Source organism: Doryrhamphus excisus, linkage group LG23 (assembly GCF_037039965.1).
Source record: "Doryrhamphus excisus strain RoL-2023G ecotype Guam linkage group LG23, RoL_Dexc_Guam_v1.1, whole genome shotgun sequence".
Lineage (NCBI taxonomy): Eukaryota > Metazoa > Chordata > Actinopteri > Syngnathiformes > Syngnathidae > Doryrhamphus > Doryrhamphus excisus.
In genome coordinates, this window is record NC_136379.1 from 5,727,236 (window position 1) to 5,751,312 (window position 24,077).

Genomic DNA, 24,077 nt, shown 5'->3' on the forward strand with positions numbered 1-24,077 from the left:
TATTCAATTTATAAGTAAACAATCCTAAAAAAAAAGCACTTATCATGGTTGGTTCTGATCTTTGGCCATCTCTGTGTGGAGTTTGCATGTTCTCCCCGTGCATACTACGTGGGTTTTTTCCGGGTACTCTGGTTTCCTCCCACATTCCAAATTGTCCATAGGTATGAATGTGAGTGTGAATGGTTGTTTGTCTATATGTGCCCTGTGATTGGCTGGCGACCAGTCCAGGGTGTACCCCGCCTCTCGCCCGAAGACTGCTGGGATAGGCTCCAGCACCCTTGTGAGGATAAATGGTAGAAAATGAATGATAATATAATATAATAAAAAAGTCTCCTCCCATGCCATGTGGAAGTGGTTAGTTATTGGCCTCTTAAGTTTTGAAGAAGGCTGCACAGAGGGTGGACGAGTGGTTAGCGCGCAGGCCTCACAGCTAGGAGACCAGAGTTCAATTCCACCCTGGGCCATCTATGTGTGGAGTTTGCATGTTCTCCCCGTGAGTTTCCTCCCACATTCCAAAAACATGCTAGGTTTATTGTCGACTCCAAATTGTCCATAGGTATGAATGTGAGTGTGAATGGTTGTTTGTCTATATGTGCCCTGTGATTGGCTGGCCACCAGTCCAGGGTGTACCCCGCCTCTCGCCCGAAGACTGCTGGGATAGGCTCCAGCACCCTTGTGAGGATAAATGGTAGAAAATGAATGATAATATAATATAATAAAAAAGTCTCCTCCCATGCCATGTGGAAGTGGTTAGTTATTGGCCTCTTAAGTTTTGAAGAAGGCTGCACGGAGGGTGGACGAGTGGTTAGCGCGCAGGCCTCACAGCTAGGAGACCAGAGTTCAATTCCACCCTGGGCCATCTATGTGTGGAGTTTGCATGTTCTCCCCGTGAGTTTCCTCCCACATTCCAAAAACATGCTAGGTTTATTGTCGACTCCAAATTGTCCATAGGTATGAATGTGAGTGTGAATGGTTGTTTGTCTATATGTGCTCTGTTATTGGCTGGCGACCAGTCCAGGGTGTACCCCGCCTCTGGGATAGGCTCCAGCACGGCCGCGACCCTCGTGAGGATAAGCGATAGAAAATGAATGAATGGTTGGTTCTGGAACTGATTAACCACGCTAAACGAGGAATGACAGTATTTCCCAAACTATATAATTTCTAGTATTATAAATTGTGAATTGCTTTGCCTTTGAAGCAATGTGGACAATTTTAAGAACTCATAGTCATAACCAGTTTTAATAAGGTGAATTTCTTTTTATATTTTTTTGCACCCCCTGAAGGCCAAGCCGCCATATATTCCCACTTCTCCATAATGTTGCTCGCTACGAGAACACAACACCACCGCCTATTAATCAACAAATACACAAGTGAGTTTTATTTATGCAAGCAAATTTGATCATACAGGTCAAATAAGCCACTTCAAGCTGTTGGCACATGGATGTATACAAAACAAATCCAATTCGTAAAGCCTCTCTACTAAGCATTGGTAGTGAAAGTACAAAAGACAAATACAAGGAGAAAGCCGAGAGCGGATCAGTACAGATTAAGCAATGTCGGTACAAGTATCATCTTTTAGGACGTTTCCTCATCACAAACTAAATCAACACAACTTAAAAACACTACAGTCTCTATATAAGTTGCATGGTGCTGTAAGCGTAATATGGAAGCTTTAGTATACTGCACATTGAAACAAAGGGCTGGTCCAGCAAGACAGGCAAAAGTGTCGAAATAAAAGTAAACAAGTGAGAGAAAAGTAACTTTTGAGTCGATCAGACTATATTAATGCATGTCCATGCCACGAAAAAACATCTAAATTCACAGTCTTTACTAACAGTACAGTTTTCCAACTTGGAGTTGAACACCGACGCGCTAACGAGAGCACAGACATGATCGAATAAGCGCATAAACACTGACGATATTTATTGTTTTTACTGGCACATCAGCTGTCAGGCTTCTTCTTGTGATGAACACGACAATCACACTTTTCCCCCATCAGACCGTCTGCTGTTCTCCTCCGTAACTCCAATCGCAGTACTTCATGACATATAGGAATGCTTTGATATATCGTATGTATGTACAGTGCAGAGTCTGCAAAAAAAATGTGATTATTTATCAGAAATCGATGAGCATGTGCTTTAATGAAGATGGAACCATTCACAGTCCACAGTTACTTCAAAAATATTGTAGCATAAAATAACCCACTTTGATTTAGCCCCATTTTTCATATCAATCAAAATATACTTATCCTGTTTAACAGGTGCGGCACATCTAGCGTGGCTTTATCAAATGATTTGGTATTTATTGTTTTTATGTATTTAAAATATAAAGTCGATTAAGATACTGTGTTGTGATTAGTGGTTTTAATCCCTGGCAACACTTTTTTTTTTTTTTTTTTCCCAGAAAAAAATTCACATACAGTACATTGATATCACACATCATGAGATGAGAAATGTGCTTGAGAACCCTTTAAAGCCCCTTTTCACCCCCTCATAAATCAAATAAAAATAAATAATATTTAAGAGAAAAAAGTAAAAAATAATTCAAAACTATCACTGCTACTTGTGATTCTACAAACTACACTACAACTACCATGGGCACTGAACTTGTTTTAATATTCCAATAACTGCCATAATGATAATAAACAGCATCCAAGAGAGAGAGAGAGAGGTAAACGGGCTTTTGATGTCAACAGAAATGTTGCTTGTGGCTGGGGCTGTTTGTGTGACATCCACCCCCCCACAAACCACATTCTCATGTGACGCACCAGTGACATCAGAGGTGGTTTTGGGCCCCCCCCCTCCCGGGCGCCATCCGCCCTCCCCTGGTCGAGAGAGAGAGAGACAGTTAGAAAGACAGAAAAGAGACAGAAGGAGGAGGGTAAAGAGAGAGAGGGGGGGGCGGAGTGTCCTGCTTGGTTTTTTTATGTGTAAGCGTTAAGTCGTTCCTTGGAGCGAGTGGAGTGGATGTCGTGAAGCTCCTGCTCCTCCTTGGACTTGATGTCCTCGTACTTCTGCATCCGGCACGCGTCCTTCACGTAAGCCCAGTTGGCTGACAGAACCATCAAGTAGTGGATCTAGGATGGTAAAGATAACATACAGTTCATTTTTCTCTCACATGTAGTCATGACATTACAAAATCAACACCCTTTATCCTGAGTGCATGGTTCTTGCCCGGAAAAGGGTAAAGTACCATTTCCGGGTTCATTCCGAGGGAAAGATTTAAGGTAAGATCGACAGATTGATTATTGCGGCGTCTGCAGTGATGCAGACTCTAGAGCTGAACCACCGGTCGATATCTGTTCCTACCCTCACCTTAAGTCAAGATCCTTGGTTAGTGACTGAAAGAACAAAAATGTGGCTTCATACAACCAAAATTTGACTGAGCGATTGCTTTACAATCATTATGAGACTTTGCTACATGTGCATGGATTCGATGCGGGCCCCGGACCACCTCTTCCAATCCAACCTTAGAAACCTGAGTCAGTACTTCACTCTTAACTGTGATCGAATGGAAGCAATAAGATCCTAAAACCCAAATATGGGACACCAGATTCTGTCTGTAAAGGTAATGAACAGAATCAGTGACAAAGGTGGAGTCTAACATCCACTGTACACATTCATTCATTTTCTACCGCTTTTTCTCAGCCAGCCAATCACAGGGCACATATAGACAAACAACCATTCACACTCACATTCATACCTATGGACAATTTGGAGTCGCCAATTAACCTAGCATGTTTTTGGAATGTGGGAGGAAACCGGAGTACCCGGAGAAAACCCACACATGCACGGGGAGAACATAGAAACTCCACACAGAGATACCCGGGGGTGGAATTGAACCCTGGTCTCCTAGCTGTAAGGTCTGTGCGCTAACCACTTAATCACCGTGCAGCCTCACTGTATACAACTTTGTTTTATTAGACAAAGATCCTGTTGAATCACTTTGAAAAATCTCCAGCAGAGGGCACCATGACACTGGTTACATTCTTGGACTGGTTGCCATAGCAGCAGCACAGCACAGACTGAACATATTGAACTGCTATGACTGTGTGCTTTAGGTTCTATTCCAGCCCTTATCAGCAGTCAATTGGGTGAATCTGCAAATCCACTCATTAGACTGCAATCGTCAAGCCTCTGACTTAAAGTGCATTTACCCAATTAGCTTTGACTTTGAATTGTGTTTAGGAGCTTTATAAACTGTTTGGGTAATCGGCTTATCACAATGTAATTGCTCTATTCTGCTATTATTTGACCGTGATCATCATCAGAATTTCTGCCTCACTAAGACTTTGTCTTTCCGGCTCCTCCAGAAATGACAGAACGGTGTTTGCCACTCTCATTTTTCTCCTTTTTCTTCTTCTTCTCTGTTCCCATGGCAACGTCATGACATGCCAGGCGCCTCCAAAAGAGGAAGGGAGGGAGACAAACGGCGTCTTTTCACTGCGCCAAAATGCCTTCTCTCAGATTAACGGCGGTTCGCGGTCGAGGCCGCCAACCATGCAGGAACAACAAAACACAAGGGATTTTCCCCTCTGTTGTGTTTTAAAATAGAATCGAACACGACACCAGAACAATGAGTAGTTTTGCTTAGCAAATGAGCCCAACTGGAAAAACAGCACTAGCGTTCTAATAATGCTACCGGAGATTTGAAAGATTTGAGTGTTTTTGAGTGGAATCTCACCATCGCAATGACGGCAGCTCCTGCTCCAGCCAAGGCGCAGATGAACAGGTGGAAGGTCATGTTCAGCTGTGGCAAAGACAAATGACATCTGAGGTTGGTTTCCGTAGATTTACAGGTCAGCAAACATCGTTTTCCCAGAAAATAACATAAAAAGTTTACATCCGTAGAGGATCACTTCTATATGGATAGAACCTTCAGTGACAGGTTTCCGCCCACGCACTAACCGATGGTTAAGCGTGAGCCATTGAGCTTTTGCTGGTGGCGTGACACCGGATGAGAGTGAAGTCCGGAGGGTTGAGTGCTGGTGCAGCTGTGCAGACGTATGTTGGGGAAACCTAACACCCTGACACCCCAAGAGTCGCTGGATATTGAGTCGACAGCTCTTGGGCTTTGAGTTTGATGGATAGTGTTCGTGACTCATTTCCTTGTATCCTGGTTTGAGCCCCGGCAGAACGGGTGGCTGGCATAGCCAAGCGGTTTACAAATACATCCAGTACTATAACAACTGTTTGTAAACAGCTTATTGGCCAAAGAATGACACAAGTATTGGTTTTCATAAAGTTTGCTACTTTTACGGTCTTTTTGTTAAATGTTACCATTTTACTGTGTTTTAGTTTTTTTTCACTTTTGCTATTGAAGAAGGCCTTTTTTGTCACTAAACTGTTCTTGGATGGCTTGGAGAAGTTGCTTTCAGAGGTTGTTTTGGTACCATTTTTGATCCATACCTGTGTTCTTTGGGCAAAATTATGAGTGAGCTTACTGCCGTGGCTGGGAAGCAACCTAAACACTTCAAGGATTTCAGGGTGCTTTACTGTTGGCATGACATCTTTTCACCTTTTCTTCTCTGGACAGGCTTTTTTTGTGGACACCTCAAACAACCATAAAAGTGTCCAAAATGTTTTTCCCCAGTCTTCACAACACCTGTATCCTTTGCAGAATACCAGTCGGATGTTTTTTTCCTGGAGATAAGTGATTTCTATGCCTCCTTCTTGAAACCAGACCATCTTCCAAATTTTTTGCGAGCATATGCACTCAAGCTTGCCTGCTACCATTCCTGTGCTGGTGGTCCCTCCCGATCCCGACTAAATCAGCTTTTGAAGACACTCCAGATGCTTGAAGTTCTTGATGATCTGATAAATGGTTGGTTTAGGTGCCATGCTACTAGTAGCAATATCGTTGCCCATGAAGCCCTTTTTGTGCACAGAACCATGATGACACGTTTCCTTCCAGGTAGCCATTCTAACTCAATCAATTAGAACACTCTGATCGATGTAGCATGACATCAGCTTCTTTTGTGGCAGGGCTGAAATGCAGCAGAAATGTCGCTCTTCGTAACATTGTGGAGTATATGCATCATAAAAACTGTAGCAACAGTTAAAATTATTATTTTTGTCATTCTCAAAACTTTTGGCCATGACTGTACATCCAATAGTGAAAGGCGTTAGCCATTGTGATGCTAAATGTAATAATGCTAAGTCACGGTAGTACAGTTATAGCAATATAAAGAGAGTGGAAATTCATTTTTGTGTTCACTTATTGTTATTATTTAATTGTTATGTATGCCTAATGATGTTTCTGAAAGTCGTCGTACTTCAGGTACAGTGGTATCCAAAACCGAAACCGAAATCCAAAGCCATTTTTTTCACAAGAAACAATATCAATCTATCAAATCTGTTTCACACACACAAAATATGAACAAAAATACATCTTATGGAGAGTATTATGTGTACATGCAGAAAGCTGCCATTCCTTCCCCAATCTTAGACATTATCGAAACAAGCCAGAAAACGTTTTATCGTTTTACCACGATCATCACCATCACCTCACCTCGTTGGATTCACACATCTTGTAGAAGTCCTCTCGTCCGGCACACACTGTTTTTGCCTTGGCAAGCGGCACAATGCCTGTCATATAACACATTGTTTTAATTAGCGTCACCTCTTCTTGTGTATACTTCTATCACACAGTAGCAAAACAACTGGACTAACTTGCAGGGTAATTTGGAACTAATACACTAAGAGAATTGCCGCATATTCAAAGGGACTTAGCCAAATGAGCTGTTAAATTAAATTCTTTTGAAATAAAACCACTGAAGTCAAGCAGAGACGGTTGCTGCCTACCATATTGGCGGGGGTCCAGGCATAGAGTGGTTCCTTCCAGCACGGTTGCATTTTGGCAAATATTCCAGATGTTGAAATAGATAAAGACGGGCACGGAGGTGAAAGCTGTCACTCCGAGCCAGGCCAGCATGAAGATGTACGTCAGCATGATGAACTGAAAGAACACAATATGGCAGTTAGTGTCTCTTATTTCACAGAGCGAGCACATTTTAGTACTTTGCAAGCTACTTTTTACGTAAAAAAAAAAAAAAAAAAATCAATAGAAACATTTTTTTCCAATGACCACAAATTCTGATCGCTTCCTTCGCCTCCCCGGGGAGCTCCAGATTTGCAAACTAATTTCACGGCTGAGATAATCTTGTTACTGCAGACTCCTCGATATGCGTTGACATGTTTAATTATTGTCATATCCTCATAATTGAATATTTTCACTGCAATGCAATTATGGAGCATCTCAGCTGTAACATGTTTATACGTTCAGTATGTCATGTTATTTTTGTCTGCTTTAGAGTTTTTTTTTGTTTTTTTGCCTGGATTATCACATTTTAAGCCTCAAACTTTAACCAGTCATTAATTGCATTAGTATAAGTCCATATTTTTCATACATTACCAGTAATGTTTAAATGACCAGTTGCTTTAAATGACTAACTTCTAAGTAGGCAAAGATGCTCTTTTGCAACAGTTGCGAGGTTCTACAGCCATGTTCTCCAATCAGAATCCAGGACCCTGCTATTCCTGAACCCTGACCATTTACAGTGAAGAAAATAAGTATTTGAACACCCTGCTATTTTGCTATTTCTCCCACTTAAAAATCATGGAGGGGTCTGAAATTTTCATCGTAGGTGCATGTCCACTGTGAGAGAGATAAACTAAAAAGAAAAATCCAGAAATCACAATGCATGATTTTTTAACAATTTATTTGTGTGATACAGCTGCAAATAAGTATTTGAACACCTGAGAAAATGAATGTTAATATTTGGTACAGTAGCCTTTGTTTGCTATTACAGAGGTCAAACGTTTCCTGTAGTTTTTCACCAGGTTTGCACACACTGCAGGAGGGATCTTGGCCCACTCCTCCACACAGATCTTCTCTAGATCAGTCAGGTTTCTGGGCTGTCGCTGAGAAACACGGAGTTTGAGCTCCCTCCAAAGATTTTCGATTGGGTTCAGGTCTGGAGACTGGCTGGGCCATGCTAGAACCTTGATATGCTTCTTACGGAGCCACTCCTTGGTTTTCCTGGCTGTGTGCTTCGGGTCGTTGTCGTGTTGGAAGACCCAGCCACGACCCATCTTCAATGCTCTGACAGAGGGAAGGAGGTTGTTCCCCAAAATCTCACAATACACGGCCCCAGTCATCCTCTCTTTAATGCAGTGCACTCGTCCTGTCCCATGTGCAGAAAAACACCCCCAAAGCATGATGCTACCACCCCCATGCTTCACAGTAGGGATGGTGTTCTTCGGATTGTACTCTTCATTCTTCTTCCTCCAAACACGCTTATTGGAATTATGACCAAAAAGTTCTATTTTGGTCTCATCTGACCATAAAACTTTCTCCCATGACTCCTCTGTATCATCCAAATGGTCATATGCAAACTTAAGACGGGCCTTGACATGTGCTGGTTTAAGCAGGGGAACCTTTCGTGCCATGCATGATTTCACATCATGACGTCTTAGTGTATTACCTACAGTAACCTTGGAAACGGTGGTCCCAGCTCTTTTCAGGTCATTGACCAAGTCCTGTCGTGTAGTTCTGGGCTGATTCCTCACCTTTCTTAGAATCATTGAGACCCCACGAGGTGATATCTTGCATGGGGCTCCACTCCGATTGAGATTGACCGTCATGTTTAGCTTCTTCCATTTTCTAATGATAGCTCCAACAGTGGACCTTTTTTCACCAAGCTGCTTGGTAATTGCTCCGTAGCCCTTTCCAGCCTTGTGGAGGTGTACAATTTTGTCTCTGGTGTCTTTGGACAGCTCTTTGGTCTTCGCCATGTTACAAGTTAAAGTCTTACTGATTGTATGGGGTGGACAGGTGTCTTTATGCAGCTAACGACCTCAAACAGGTGCATCTGATTCAGGATGATACATGGAGTGCAGGTGGACTTCTAATGGGCAGACTAACAGGTCTTTCAGGGTCAGAATTCTAGATGATACACAGGTGTTCAAATACTTATTTGCAGCTGTATCGCACAAATAAATTGTTAAAAAATCATGCATTGTGATTTCTGGATTTTTCTTTTTAGTTTATCTCTCTCACAGTGGACATGCACCTACGATGAAAATTTCAGACCCCTCCATGATTTCTAAGTGGGAGAAATAGCAAAATAGCAGGGTGTTCAAATACTTATTTTCTTCACTGTAGCACCAAAGAAATAGACACTCTTACCATCCGTTGCTGCATTTAATGTTTTTGTTTTTGTGGTGTAATTCTCTAAGACGTGCAATTAATTAGTGTTTTTTTTTGGGACAGTCAACCACAACTGCCGTCAGCCTTTTTGCTTGTTAGTGTTCTTCATTATGAGCAGGTAATGATAAATTAAAGACAGATTGACAGGGTTACCTAGCTGAAACGTATTAATGTTTTGCAAAAGTCGAGCCTAAATTGGAGCAGGCCTTCAAGAAGTTGGGTCCTACAGACCTTCCAACATTCATTCATTTTCTACCGCTTATTCCTCACAAGGGTCGCGGGGGGTGCTGGAGCCTATCCCAGCTGAGGGATACACCCTGGACTGGTCGCCAGCCAATCACAGGGCTCATATATGTAGACAAACAACCATTCACACTCTCATTCATACCTATGGACAATTTGGAGTCGCCAATTAACCTAGCATGTTTTTGGAATGTGGGAGGAAACCGGAGTACCCGGAGAAAACCCACACATGCACGGCGAGAACATGCAAACTCCACACAGAGATGGCCGAGGGTGGAATTGAACCCTGGTCTCCTAGTTGTGAGGTCTGCACGCTAACCCGTCTGTTTACAATTTGTTTAGAAAGCGGGCAGCCAATCTCCGAGGTTATAATCTAACTTTAAATCACAGCAGTATTCATGTCCGAACCTACCCAAGCGCTGACACAGCGTCCGCAGGTGGTGATCTTGAAGTCTCCATAGAGATCTTTGATTGCACCGCTGGTGAAAAAGCCTTCCACCATGAGCAGGATGCCGTAGACGAAGAATGCCGACGCAATGCCGTAGATCACGTACTTGATGATGTCGATCCTGGAAGTAAAAATAATAAAATAAAAATAAAAGAATGCATCCACGCAGCAAGGAATCCAATGTGAAACTTTTCCATTGGATGGCATTTCTATGACAGGTAAATTATGCTCAAATCCGAGGCACAGCTATGTCTTCGAACCAGTGATACTCACATGGTGAAGACGTCCAGTGCATCGACGGGGCTCCGCACCACCTCAAAGTAATTTTGTAGAATAGTGACGGTGCCGGACAAAGCCTCATGTCCGCAACCGCAGAATAGAGCCACTCCGGCGTAGAGCAAGATGGTGGCTATCAGCGAGGGGTAAGGGATCCCACCCAGGCATTTGATGCAGCATTCCAGGCACCCTAAACACACCAGGAGGTGGATATTGTCACTTCTCAGTCAGGTCATGCTAGGGCAGTGGTCTCAAACTTGCAGCCCGCGGGCCAAATGTGGCCCGTGGGATGCTACTTTGAGGCCCCCCCACGTTGATATGAAAGTTGAATGTTTGATATGGACGCTGTATGGTATCATGTACCCAGAAATGACAGCTTAACACAATTGATGCGGTTTTGCAAGTTACGGCGCTGCTCCCAGATGTAACGATGCTAACTTGCTAATTAGATAAAATGATTAAGTTTCATTAATGTTCATGTTAAAGGTTAAATAACTGTTAATACTGTTAATTTGAATCTAAAAAAAAATAAAATTCTCCAACTATGTTGTTTCTTAAGTTTTTCTTATTTGCTGTTTTATTATTATTTTATTGATTTTCTTCATTTTGATTTAATTTCATTTTTTATAAAAGTTTTTCATCTTATTTTGTGTAGCAAATAGAAATTAAGATATTTGAGAACAGTGGAATGTTTTATCAGAGATTTTCTTGTGGAAAACCAGAACCAAAGCACTGAAAAGTGTAGAGAGTGTATAGAACAGGGGTCGGCAACCTTCACTATGAAAAGAGCCATTTTACCCAATGCCCACTGAAGAAAAATAGCCTGGAGCCGCAAAACATATAGTATGTTTAAAACAACATTGGAGGGAATTTGGGGGTATCAAAGTAGTTCAGATAAGAAAAGACGAGTTGGAGTACTCTTGCTAGTTTTGGAGATAAACTTACATAAATGTATGTGTAAACTACTGTAAACGTAAAAACAAGTTCCCATGCCGCTGTTTTTAAATTATCTCGAATTTATTTTTTAGATTTGTAGGTAAGTATTACTTGTTTTTCTTCATGTACTGAACTGGATAGCAGTCAGAACTCACTCAGGATGCATTCATGGTCTCAGACAAAGTTGGATTTTTTAAAACTCATTACAAAAGACGTGCATTTTCTCCACTCGGGTGTTAAAAATATTCAAGCATCGCAAAGGGAGCCACAATAAAGAGGCTGAAGAGCCACATGCGGCTCTGGAGCCGCAGGTTGCTGACCCCTGGTATAGAAGAAGCAAAAGCTTTGAAGACAGTTTTTTAAATTATATATATTATAATATATTATATTAATATTTTTTTCTGTTTTTAATAAATGCATTTTTTTTTAAACCTGATGCGGACCAGCCTCACCCAGACTCTAGCTCCAGTGGTCCCCAGGTAAATTAAGTTTGAGACCCCTGTGCTAGGGTAAAAAAAAAAAAAAAAAAAAAAAAGGAAATCTGCTCTTTCTTTTTTCGGCTCTCAGCACTTCTTTTAAAGAACACAGTTTTGCCATTTAGCATCTCCCAAATTCAAAGCCCAGTTGGCAGCCATCCATGCACAGCCATGCACTACAGAACAAATCCATCACGTTGACAGAGAAAGTAGGCCACAGTTCATTTTCTCTCTGACATACGAGGGCTGACAAGTGTATTCTACCACTATTACACCATTTAAAGCCGCAAATAGAAGCAACTTATTCACCAGCAAGTCCATCTTTCCTCCTGCATCCTGTCTTTATGCCTTTAATTGGCTTTGTCATTTGTTTTGCCTGACATTTAAATTCCACTGCTTTGGATTTATTTGACGACCCTGACTTTTAATCCCATTCTTTGGGTTGTGTATGTCTTGACAACAATGACAATAAACTAACAAATTAAAATAAAATGGGTGTATATTGCAGCGGGTTAGTTATTTTGTGCTTTGATTTTGAAGTTTACATTGCACTGAACAGGTTTCGACTCCAAATTGTCCATAGGTATGAATGTGAGTGTGAATGGTTGTTTGTCTATATGTGCCCTGTGATTGGCTGGCCACCAGTCCAGGGTGTACCCCGCCTCTCGCCCGGAGACAGTTGGGATAGGCTCCAGCAACCCCCGCGACCCTCGTGAAGGAAAGCGGTAGAAAATGAATGAATTAATGAACAGGTGGGCGGCACGGCGGTCCAGTGGTTAGCGTGCAGACGTCACAGCTAAGAGACCAGGGTTCAATTCCACCGTCAGCCATCTCTGTGTGGAGTTTGCATGTTCTCCCCGTGCATGCGTGGGTTTTCTCCGGGTACTCCGGTTTCCTCCCACATTCCAAAAACATGCTAGGTTAATTAGCGACTCCAAATTGTCCATAGGTATGAACGTGAGTGTGAATGGTTGTTTGTCTATATGTGCCCTGTGATTGGCTGGCCACCAGTCCAGGGTGTACCCCGCCTCTCGCTTGAAGGCAGCTGGCATAAGTGGTAGAAAATGAATGAATGAATGAATGAACAGGTTTCAAACTCAAGGCCTGGGGGCCGGAGTGCTAAAAGAGTTATTTGTCAGTGCCAATGCATCAGCAGGGTTTATTTCCTGCGGAAGGCACCATCAGGTTGTAGGTCTATTATCAATGCATCGCAATGAATGAACAACACAGACTATTGACGAGCGCGGCCTGCTAACTATGCACAGCTGCCTCAGAGCGGGAATGATACCAGGAAGTCAAATGTCATGTTGTTTCTGTTGGAATGTCATGTCAATGTTTCCTCGTTTGCATACATGTTAAGTTCAGGAAAGATCCCCGACAGTGTCAATCAATGACTCTTCTATCAGCTTTACTTTTCTTAGTGTTCCCTTTTGCCTCCTTCTCCTCTTTCTCAACTCTTTGCTCCTAATTCTGCTGTAAACATGAGCGGAATAGCAAGTAGCTGCTCAGCCTGCTAAGGCTGTGCTTCTGGCCTGGGTCCACATTTGCTTGGATTAACAGCAAGTCCGCCTACTGTATCTCCTCCATTGTTGGACTGTGCTGTCACTTCAATGTGTATCTTGTTGTTTTATTTTTAGAAACTCCCTTTTCTCCAGGAAATGCTTTGTGAGAGTCTTTGCAATCACCTCAGAATACCTCAGAATAAAATACACTTTTTATTTTATCTTCCTTAGTAGCTTTGGTGATGGACGTATTTCTATTTACACACATTATTTATAATATAACAGTCAGATTCCATATGTCATCTTACAAAGAATACTAAAGTCATCACACAGCAACTTAACATTCAAAAGTAATACCTAAGAAATATACAAGCATGTACCAATACGAGTGGAAAATTACTAGTTTGACATTTTCCATCATGCATCTTAACAACCCATTCATTGGTGCCTGCTGGGCTCTGAAATGACGTCAGCCTCCCTCTGGACAGAGGCAGTATTGCAGCAAAATCCATCCATTTTCTATGCTGCTGTGTAAAAAGTGTATTGTATATGGCTAAAATGGATAAAAATATAAAATGTATGCATATCTATAATTAAAAATATAATATACATATATAATATTTTATAATGATAATATATATTTTTGCACATATATAACACACACATTACACATAGACTGTATGTGTGTACAGCATGTTTAATTTTCCATTTAACTGTATTAATTAATGCAAGACGCAAACAAAAATATATTTTTTCATGCCCTTGAGCATGTCAACTACGTCTGTAATATGTCTGTACACATTAAAAGTATGCATGGACTTACTTCTGCACAGTATATATAATATATAAATAAACTATATGTTTTAATGACCATTTACCTCCTAATGGAATTATACTGTATAGAGATCAGTGGCATATTGTAATATTGATCAAAGTATTCTATCACAGGAAGGATATACGTAAGTAGGTTATATGTAATTGTGTCAGTCAGTGGCGTGTATCTAATAGTGTTCTAAATGTAGTAAATCCATGGTACTTTTAAGTGTGAGCACATAAAGTTTCATAGCACATGATTTGAAATGTGGGGTGCAGCACAATTCTGTCATTCTGTGTTTTTTTATGAAAGAAGTCAGGCAATAAAATGACCTTTTAGCATGGCTGCGAACATCCCTAATAAGACTTTATGTCCCACCATTGTGAGCTCATCACCTCGCTGAGGCTTTAAAGATGTGCCGCCTCCAGCATTTCGCTCCTCCTGACCTCTTTCAGTATAAATGACTACTTCGTCATCCATCGCTATTGTGCCACATCAACAACACACCCGGTTTGGCAGCTTTGCCGAAGCTTTGCTGGGTTTAAAAAATAAAAAAAAATAAAAATGCGGAGGAGCTGCTGGATGTTGAATCCATAATTCAGAAGCGGCACAGTGTTGGCGAGCGCAAAGCATTCTGCATTTATTATTGATACATTGTGCTTAGAGCAACGCTACCTGCAGGAAAATAAAAGCCGTGCTGCTTAATGAGGACTTGCTAGCATCGTTTGAGTGCTTAGCTATCAATTTGGGACGAGTGATGAATTGGGAAGATCCATAGGGGAGAATTTGTTGTTGTTGTTGTTATGGAAAACTAGACACTGTCCCAATTTATTCTTTGAATTGTAAAAGTCTGTTGATGCCCGCCCCAGTTAGGAATTATTTACATAACTTTCCAACACTTTTTAAGATAATAGAACACACTTATACTCTAAAAAAGTGTGAGTACGAAAGTGTGTGATGAAACGCAGCCATCACTTTCCATCAACCAGGAAGTAGTCTTCTCACTTACACATACATATGGTGCAACACTATGGTTTCCCCCTACTTTTGGGACCAGCTCTGCCCTGCAAGACGTCTAGGCTTTACTTAGAGACATTATATTTATATATAGATATATTTCATCACTAAAAATGTCTTCATGTTTCATAAAAACGAAAGAAAAGGAGCCTAAAACTCAACAGAAGGCTTTGCTCTAATACAAAGAGAGAAGAGGATGACCCCCTCCCAAGACCACTCCCACCTCCCACTTCTTCTCCATCTGTCATTGTCATGTACGACAGGCAAAAGGGACACACACACACACACACACATACACACTCTCGCTTACTGATCCAACATTATTACGGATGGCGAGGTTATCCTGTGATAAGACCTCGAGATAAATTACAGCCTTCGAAGAAAAACCCGCCTCAAGCTCCTGGCAGACAATTGACATTAATTAATAAAGCTTCTCATGACCTTTTTTAAAAATCAATTATGTGTCTATATTAGGAATGGCAGACATCTCCAATCGCTTGTTGATACACTAATGAGACTGCAACGCACATTTTCCGAACTTCTACAGTACATTCAATTTCAAAAAGGAAATATTACATTACACAGTAAATGAAATGCAATATGAAGCAGAAATTGGTGTTACATAATTGCATGATAGTTATATTCCTGGTTAAACTAATCACTAAACTAGTCTGCAGTGCAATAATATGGTAATAAAACAGTAATATCAGCAGCACTATAATAACATAAAAAAGTATATGATAATAGTTTTCCTATTAAATTGTTATTGTTAATATATTGTTTTGGTTGAATTAACATACAATAATAATAATGATTATTATTTTGAAGTATTTGAAAATGTATTTATTCATTTATTTAGTTATGGTCACTTATGGTCACTATATTTTTAATTATTAATATATATTTTATATATATATAAATATATATAAAATATATATATATATATATATATATAAAATATATATTACTTGAGTAAATATATAGAAATAATAATAATTGTTATATTTGAAGTTATTCGAAATGCATTATAATTTTATTTTTTATGTTAATTTTATAATTATTATTATAATTAGTTATTTGAGTAAAAATATTATTATTATTATATATAATAATATAATAATATTATATATATATATGTGTGTATATATATATATATATATATATATATATATTATTGAGACGATGTTTTAATTTTTTTATTTGTAATTATTATTTTACATGTGTAAACATAATAATACTTTTCTTTTAAGTAATTGGAAATCATTATTATCATTATTATAATAATTAGTAGTATATTTGTATTATTAATATATATTTTTGAGTAAAAAATATTTTATATTAATTGGAAATGTGTTATTGTTATTATTATTATTAGTAGTAGTAGTAGTAGTAGTAGTATTGTTATTATTATTGTTACAGTTTCATTCATTCATTTTCTACCGCTTTTTCCTCACGAGGGTCGTTTTTGTCATGAAATTTAATTATGACTTCTTATCATTTTTAGCCTTGTCATTTCATCTCATACAGTTATACATGAGATATACATATTGGCCTAAAATGAGTATATTTCTGGACTTAAGGTGATGGCCCCATAATGTGATACAGTGCAGAACAAAATGGGTAATGAATAAAATGAGCACTAAAAATGATGTTTAGCAGTATTTGCAGAGTACCATTCAGCTATTAGCGCCTTGTTACTCGAGATTTAATGAAAGTTTGGTTGTATAGATGAGAAGAAACGGGATGTGGGGGTGTGGGGGGGTGCACGCCTATAATGTGCGTCTCTCAGTGCTTTCCTATATTTAATGTGCAGCCCCCCTCCACCCTGAGGCGAGCGTGTTCTTCAGCGAGCGCACCCCCCCCCCTGCACTCCCTCTCCACATCGCTACCGCTACCACCTCCTCTGCGCATGTTTAATCAAGCACTATGGTTGCCATGCCAACCACAGCGCCAAATCTGTGCAGGGAACGGGGGCCTTGAGAGCCGTGACCCACTTACTGTATGTCAACAAATTCAGTGGGACAATAGTGAGCGAGACACATTAGCCGCACGCCCCCTCTGGGCTAAAAGGCCCCAAAAAGCTCAGCCATCGCTTTGCTTCTTTCTTTTCTCTGGAGGAATCTCTGTGTGACGATGGAGAAGTGACATTTATTTATACATTTCCTGTCCCTGTCCACGCTGAGTTCACATGAGGATGTACTGTAAAGAGCAAATGTCAAACTTTGTACAGTTCACTTCATTGCAAAGGAATCAATGTCGTTTTTTTTCATTCAAATTCACCCTGTGGAACCTTTTTAAGCAGTGGGGCCTGCCCCCCCCTCTGTGCTTGTCATGTTAAGTCCAACAGGCACAGACATTTAGTAGACAGTAGTAATCAATGCAGGCCACTCATGGGGGTGTTGAGCTTTTTATGCATTTTAATTTCCGTGGCTTTCCTTTTCCTTGGTGCACTGCTGCTTTTGGCGACATCATTTATATTTTTCCTCTGTGTGGCTACTCTTCATCTGGATTGTATTTCATATTTTGCGGAATTTTGGTGGATGTTCGGATTGTACAACATTGGAGGCGAGGGGTTATACCAGGGGTGGGCAAACTTTTTGACTCGCATTGATATGACAAAATTTACGGGGGGGGGGGGGGGGGGGGGCAGACTATATATTTTACACGTAACAGTCCACCTGGTATTATTGTATCTGTAAAATTGTCATGCAATCTGCTATTATTATTTATTATTTTATATTTATATTTAAATATTTTAAAAATAATAAAATATTATAATAATTACAATAAAATTAAAACAATAATTATTATATTATTATGTAAAATATGCAAATATAACAATAATATTATATATAATTAATATAATAATTAGCATTAATATAATAATTATAATAATCATAATAGTTTTAATAATAATTATAATAATTATTATTATTATGATGTGCTTGTGTCCCTTTTTTCAGGAGCACTTTGTAAACAACAGACCATGTCAAAAAACGAAATTGATAAAACCATCAAAAGGTTGGCTCAGGCCATGATGCCAGGTTGTATGTTGAGTTTAAATGAAATCCTTTGGAAAGATTGGGCGGGCCGTATTCAAACACTTGGCGGGCCGGATGTGGCCCCCGGGCCGTAGTTTGCCCACCCCTGGGTTATACTGTAGTCCGCTGTATGGATTCCCATGATCCTCCTCTGCGATCTTCCCTGAACCCATAAGAGTACTTTACTCACAGGAACCCTAAGACTGGCTGACTTATGTCGACAAAAGCGGTTGTCGACATAAGCAAAAGTAGCCATTGCTTGCTTATTTAGAAGAGAATCAGGATAAAGACATTTTAGACCTGCTGCATTTTTTAACGTGATTTTTGCATATTTATATTATTTTGATTCTTAGTTTTTTGTATGATATTTTATATTTTAACAAAGCTTTTGTGGTAATTTTATTTGTGTTTATGATTCTGTGTGCATGATTTAATGCTGTGTCGCTAGACATTAGTTCCTGGGATCATGCCTTTTTAAAAGCAGCAGCTGTACCATTACACCACTATGGGTGTACCCTGCAGAGAGTTCACAAAAATGTCCAGTGACATCATCTAATGTGAAAACCTGCTTTATCTTGAAGGCAATCATGGGGCTTCTTCCTGTGAGAACAATAAGAAAACGTTCAGAAGTTCAAGCCCAGTTACAGTGAGGACACATTTCTAGGAACAATTGGTGGAACTCCCTTAACCTCGGGTCTGTGCTGGTCTTAGGTTGAGAACAATGTAAGAGGAACAAGGCTTTGGATGAGAACTTTCTATGAACAGCTTGACTGAAGGTCAAGTGGAACCCTGTAGGGACCGTGCTTGGCTCCAACAACGCTAACAGGTGTTCTCATTTCTCACTTTTTCCTTTCAGCGGGAATAATATTTGATAAATTCCCCAGCATCATCCTCCACCTCATGCTTGCTTACATATAATCTTCTCTGGATGTGCGAGTCCAAGCCAGCCCTTGTTGCTGTGTGCTGCCTGTTTGCGACACGTCGTCTTGCCAGCTTAGTGAGAAGCCTCCACCTGCTTGCATGTGACTCATCATCTCTGATGGCTGCCCTAACAGGATGGCGACAGGAGGAGGTGGTGTGGTTCTAATTCGCTTCCAATGTTGTCTACGTCCGTTACACCTTGATCTGGTCAGAGTTAGACCTCTTCCAAGGCTTTGTGTCGAGAACGGCTACAGTCTAGGACTAGGGGTCTCAAACTCAATTTACCTGGGGGCCACTGGAGCTAGGGTCTGGGCAAGGCTGGGCCGCATCAGGTTTTCCCCAAAAAAAATATTAAAAAATGAAAAATATACAAAATTTGGTTCCGATTTTCTACAATAAAAGCTCTAATAAAACATTCCACTGTTCTCAAATATCTTAATTTTTATTTTTCTGCACAAAATAAGATGAAAAATAAATAAACAAATCAAGAATAAAGAAAATAAATCAATCAGTAATAAATAAATATAATAAAAATAATAATAATAAAACAGCAAATAATAAAAACTTAAGAAACCACATATAGTTGGTGGGTAGACAAATGATTTTTTTCAGATTAAAATGAACAAAGCATTATTAGAGCCCTGTAGACATGACAAAACACGACTATAGTCACATTTATACTCTTTTTATTTACAACATATTGCGCAACTGCAGGGTCTTGAGACACATGCTAACTCGCAAACTAGAGAGCTAGCGACCTAAACCAAGTTTTTTCCTTTAAACTTAAATAGCCAATAACTTACCACTTCCACATGGATAGGGAGGATAACTATTAACAGTTATTTAACCTTTAACATGAACATTAATCAAACGTAATAATTCTTTCTGGGTACATGATACCATACAGCATCCATATCAAACTTGCGCGGGTTGCACTAACATTAAACTTTCATATCAAGGCTGGGGCCTCAAACGAGTGTCCTGCGGGCCACATTTGGCCCACGGGCCGCGTGTTTGAGACAACTGGTCTAGGATCTTAAAAGGTAAACCGAGAGCTTCAGTTTCATCCGCATTCCTTTGCGGATGGGAGAAAAAAAATAACACTTAGCAGACCACAGGTTTTAAAAATATGGATCCTCTTGCAGGTCGTCAGTGTACTTCCTGTTTCACAGTGGCAATATAGTAATAAGCAGGTGGGTAATAGTGTTAATGACTGATTTGCCGATGCGTATTTCCTGCTTGCATGGATGCTTCTTTGGGTCAGTTGAACATTTGCGTGTCAAAGCTCTTCCTTGAAGAACAGCAGTGCCTCAGCACACAAACGGCAGCCGAGAGCGTGTTCATATTAAAGTTGTTAGGATCTGGTTGTGGATAAGCATAAAAGCATACAAGTGTTCTGGTCTCTTTTTGTGGGTTTATAGTCAAAAATGTGCAGTTTTCTGTAGTTTCAATGAAGTTAGGACATATTTTTGATGTACTTGCATGTCTAACATAATCCATACTATGTGAAGTGGGGTACAATTTGCCTGTGAATTAATACATTTTATCATTTTATGATAAATATTAAATTAAAAAAATAAAAATTAAATATATATACAATTGTGTATAAAATAACGAATATTTAATATTTATCATAAAATGATAAATATGAAAATGATGATAAATATTAAATATTAAATTTTAAAAACATAAATATTCAATATATATATATATATAATATTGTGTATAAAACAATGAATATATAATATTTATCATAAAATGATCAAATGTAATAATTCACAACCAAATTGTACCCCACTTCATAGTGTGGATTATGTTAGACATGCAAATACATCAAAATACTGCGTGTAGCTGACAAAATATGTCCTAATTTCATCAAAACTACAGAAAACTGTAAAATAATATTGTATATAAAACAACTAATATTTAATATTTATCATAAAATGATCAAATGTAATAATATATATATATTAATAAATAATATAAAAATATATATATAATAATGATGGGCGAATTCAAGAAACAATACAAGTAGTTGATGTTTGCTAAATACAAGGATGAAGAGTCTTGAACCAGTCATGATGTGCTATACATATCACTATATTGACACTTACTATGGTACCCATTATGGCATTGGATGCTCATATCACCTCGTACTTCGGTACGGGACAAAAAATAACAAAATGTAAAAAAAACAAACAACAAACTATATTAGGAAAGCAGGAAGTGAACAAATGTAACAGTTACTGATTGTAAAAGTACCAGATGGAGGGGTAGGATTTAATAAGATTTGCTTCTTCCTACTCCTTTTGGACATGTGGAACTGTGAATTGATTATGTGATGCATTCAATTGTAATCTGATGCATGTTCAAATGTTTGTTCAAATATTTGTTATATTCTTAGATGAGTTGACCTATTGTGGTGCTAATGACATGTCATCAGTGGGTGAGGTGATGATGATGATGATGGTAATGACTACAGTTGGCCATCGTCATGACAACCACTGCGGTTGGTTTGCCTGTGAAGAGTTGCATGTTCAAGGAGGACAAGATGTACAAGCTAACCTGTCACGCCATTTCACTTGACAATTGGCAGGCAAAACTGTTCTATTATTTCTCATATTATCTCATATTGTCACATGATGTGTTTTTTTTCAAGATAAAAACAATGCCAAACTTTAATATAAAAAATATAAAATGTCAAATTTTCTTACAAATGTTATGTTCTATTTCTACACTTTGTTTTGTCAGTTTTATTTGAGGAGCGCCCCCTTCAGGCGCTTTGACGTAATTCAATCTGTGCGTGTAATAAAGCAAAAACATGAACATTGCATGACAGCCATTCTATGTGCTGATATCTCATCCCAGTGTATTCTCATAACTGCTAAGCATGACGCAATCTACTAGTATTCACGGTAGCGCCGTTAACTAAGAATATAAAATGTACTAAAAAGTACGTTTGTATTGCAATACTCTGGCCACCGTTGACGGATTAAAGTGTGCAGGCTCAGCCGTCACGCCTTGCAACATGCATGGAAGCCTTACCAAGGAAACAAAGGCGCCCCCACCCCACCCCCCAATCGCATCCCCGACAATTCACACCCCTCCGACGACCCAAACACAGCACACGCAGACGTGCGCTCTTCAGTGGAGTGCTCACACTCAACGGACAATGGAAGCACTAACAGCTGCTCCTCGATTCACTCCGCAGCGCTTTAACACTTCATACAAACATTGAACATAAAATACTTTTACCTTTTTGGGTCTGCCCCTCATCCATGTCTTCTTCCATGGTGTTTGCTGTGCTGTGTAGTCGAGGAGTTAATACAGATATCGCCCAAGTTCACCGCCTTATTTTAGGTCAAATAGTCCACAAAATGCTGCCGTGTCTTCAGCTGAGCTCTGTCAAGCATCCGTGCAAAACCAGCCAGGAATCACTGAGCCTTTGTGATGCTGCCCATCGCAAACCGCCGAGACAAGCACTGAAAAACCCTCCTTGGTAACCCTAGCGGAGGAGGGAGGGGGGCGCTGGGGAGCGTAGGGTGGTCCCTGCTAGGCGGTAGAGCGCATGTGTGATGGGGGAGGGAGGGTGGACAAGGCAGGTGAAATGTGGGATATATGAAACACTGCAATGAGAGGAATGAGCGTCTAGACGGGACCCTCTCACCGCTCGATGCGTGTTTAAACACCCCCTCCACCCCACCCCGACAACTCAAAAAGACAACTGCAAACCGAATGGTGAAGCCTGACCCCCCTCCCCAACTCGACTCAGTGCCTCTGCTGCATTGATGCAACATCGCTGTTAAAAAAAAAAAGGAGGGCGTGAGTGGGATCATCTGGTTTTCCAAATGGGATTCTGCCTAATGGTATTAGTGCTCCACATTACATTGTACCAACACTGCATTGTCATGGTGTTCTTTCTGTGCATCGCTAGACTACTAATTCCCTCTGAAATGGTATTTTCCTTTCTCTCATCACTCCAAGCGGGAAGATTCAATCATGTTGCAGAAGCGCTTGATTATGTTTGGCTATCTTGAGCGATAAAAGATGCACATGGAGGAAGATTATGCTTGTTTTTGTTACATAGGACTGTTTTCTTCTCACTTAATCCGATGCTAAAGACAGTATTTGACTATGCAGTGGATAGCGCCGCTTATGTTGATAATTTGTCCATGTCGGCGAATCCCAGGTCATTGTCTGACATAAGATTTGAGATCCAAATATTATCATAACTTGGTATGTTTACATCAACATACTGTCTAAGTCGACTTCTTTCTACTAAAAAAATTGCCAAGTTAACCTGAAGTGGACATACGCGTATAAAATGTGAGACCCAAACGTGTCATGACTGTTTTAACCAACAACCCATGTATGTCGACTGACTCATCAAGTGTCCACTTAAGTTGACATCATTGGTGAATACATACAGTAAAGTCTCGTTATATCGATATCGGTTATAACGAATTACTGCTTATTACGATACTATTTTCATTTCCCGGCAAATTTCTAGTCTTTTATGATATAATTAGTTCCGTTAGTACGATACCCGGTTATTATGATAATCCGGTTACTACGATGCCCTTTTCATCTCCCGCCAGCCAATTTGGTCTGCTTATATCGATACAAAAGCAGCTTAAATCAATCTTTGCTTAAGGATTTCAATACCAAAAAAGAACGCGGCGAACGGCTGCTTCCAGTCAACTTTACTTTTCACACTTCCACCACCAGAGTGCAGCACACACACCGATTCCCGCACTTCCTGGTTCACAGGTCATGCTCAACCCACCCCACATATCTGGCCAAACACATGCCTGTATAGAATCTATACACACGAGAGAAACCACGAACGCAGTTGGTTCTTCTGTTGCAGGCACTACTGGAAGCTGGAAGCAGCCGTTCGCCGTGTTCTTTTTTGGTATTGAAATCCTTAAGCAAAGATTGATTTAAGCTGCTCGACATTGTTCTATACCATAGAACAATGTTCTATACCATAGAACAATGTCGAGTGCATTATTGCCCACTTTTAATGCATTTCGGCGCAGGATCGGATATATCGACAGTCCGGTTATATTGATATTTTTTCCGACTCCCGACAATATTGATATAACGAGACTTTACTGTATATTATAGTGGAATCCGTTTATGTTGATAATTTGTCTATGCCGGTGAACTCATTAAGTCCCAGGTCACTGT

At 39.9% G+C, this 24,077-nt stretch overlaps 1 protein-coding gene and 1 long non-coding RNA gene across 2 annotated transcripts in view; one reads left to right on the forward strand and one right to left on the reverse strand.

Annotated features, from left to right (window-relative positions):
* LOC131107832 (uncharacterized) overlaps positions 1–24,077 on the forward strand; it is a 204,444-nt gene that overhangs the window by 37,158 nt on the left and 143,209 nt on the right. The gene's annotated exons all lie outside the window — the stretch shown is intronic.
* gpm6aa (glycoprotein M6Aa) lies at positions 1,352–22,414 on the reverse strand. The gene is made up of 7 exons (XM_058058177.2): positions 22,140–22,414; positions 10,175–10,367; positions 9,866–10,022; positions 6,804–6,957; positions 6,511–6,587; positions 4,684–4,749; positions 1,352–3,076 (listed from the first exon to the last, which is right to left on the reverse strand). The coding sequence occupies exons 1-7, from the start codon at positions 22,174–22,176 to the stop codon at positions 2,924–2,926; spliced, it is 837 nt and encodes a 278-aa protein (XP_057914160.1). The 5' UTR covers positions 22,177–22,414; the 3' UTR covers positions 1,352–2,923.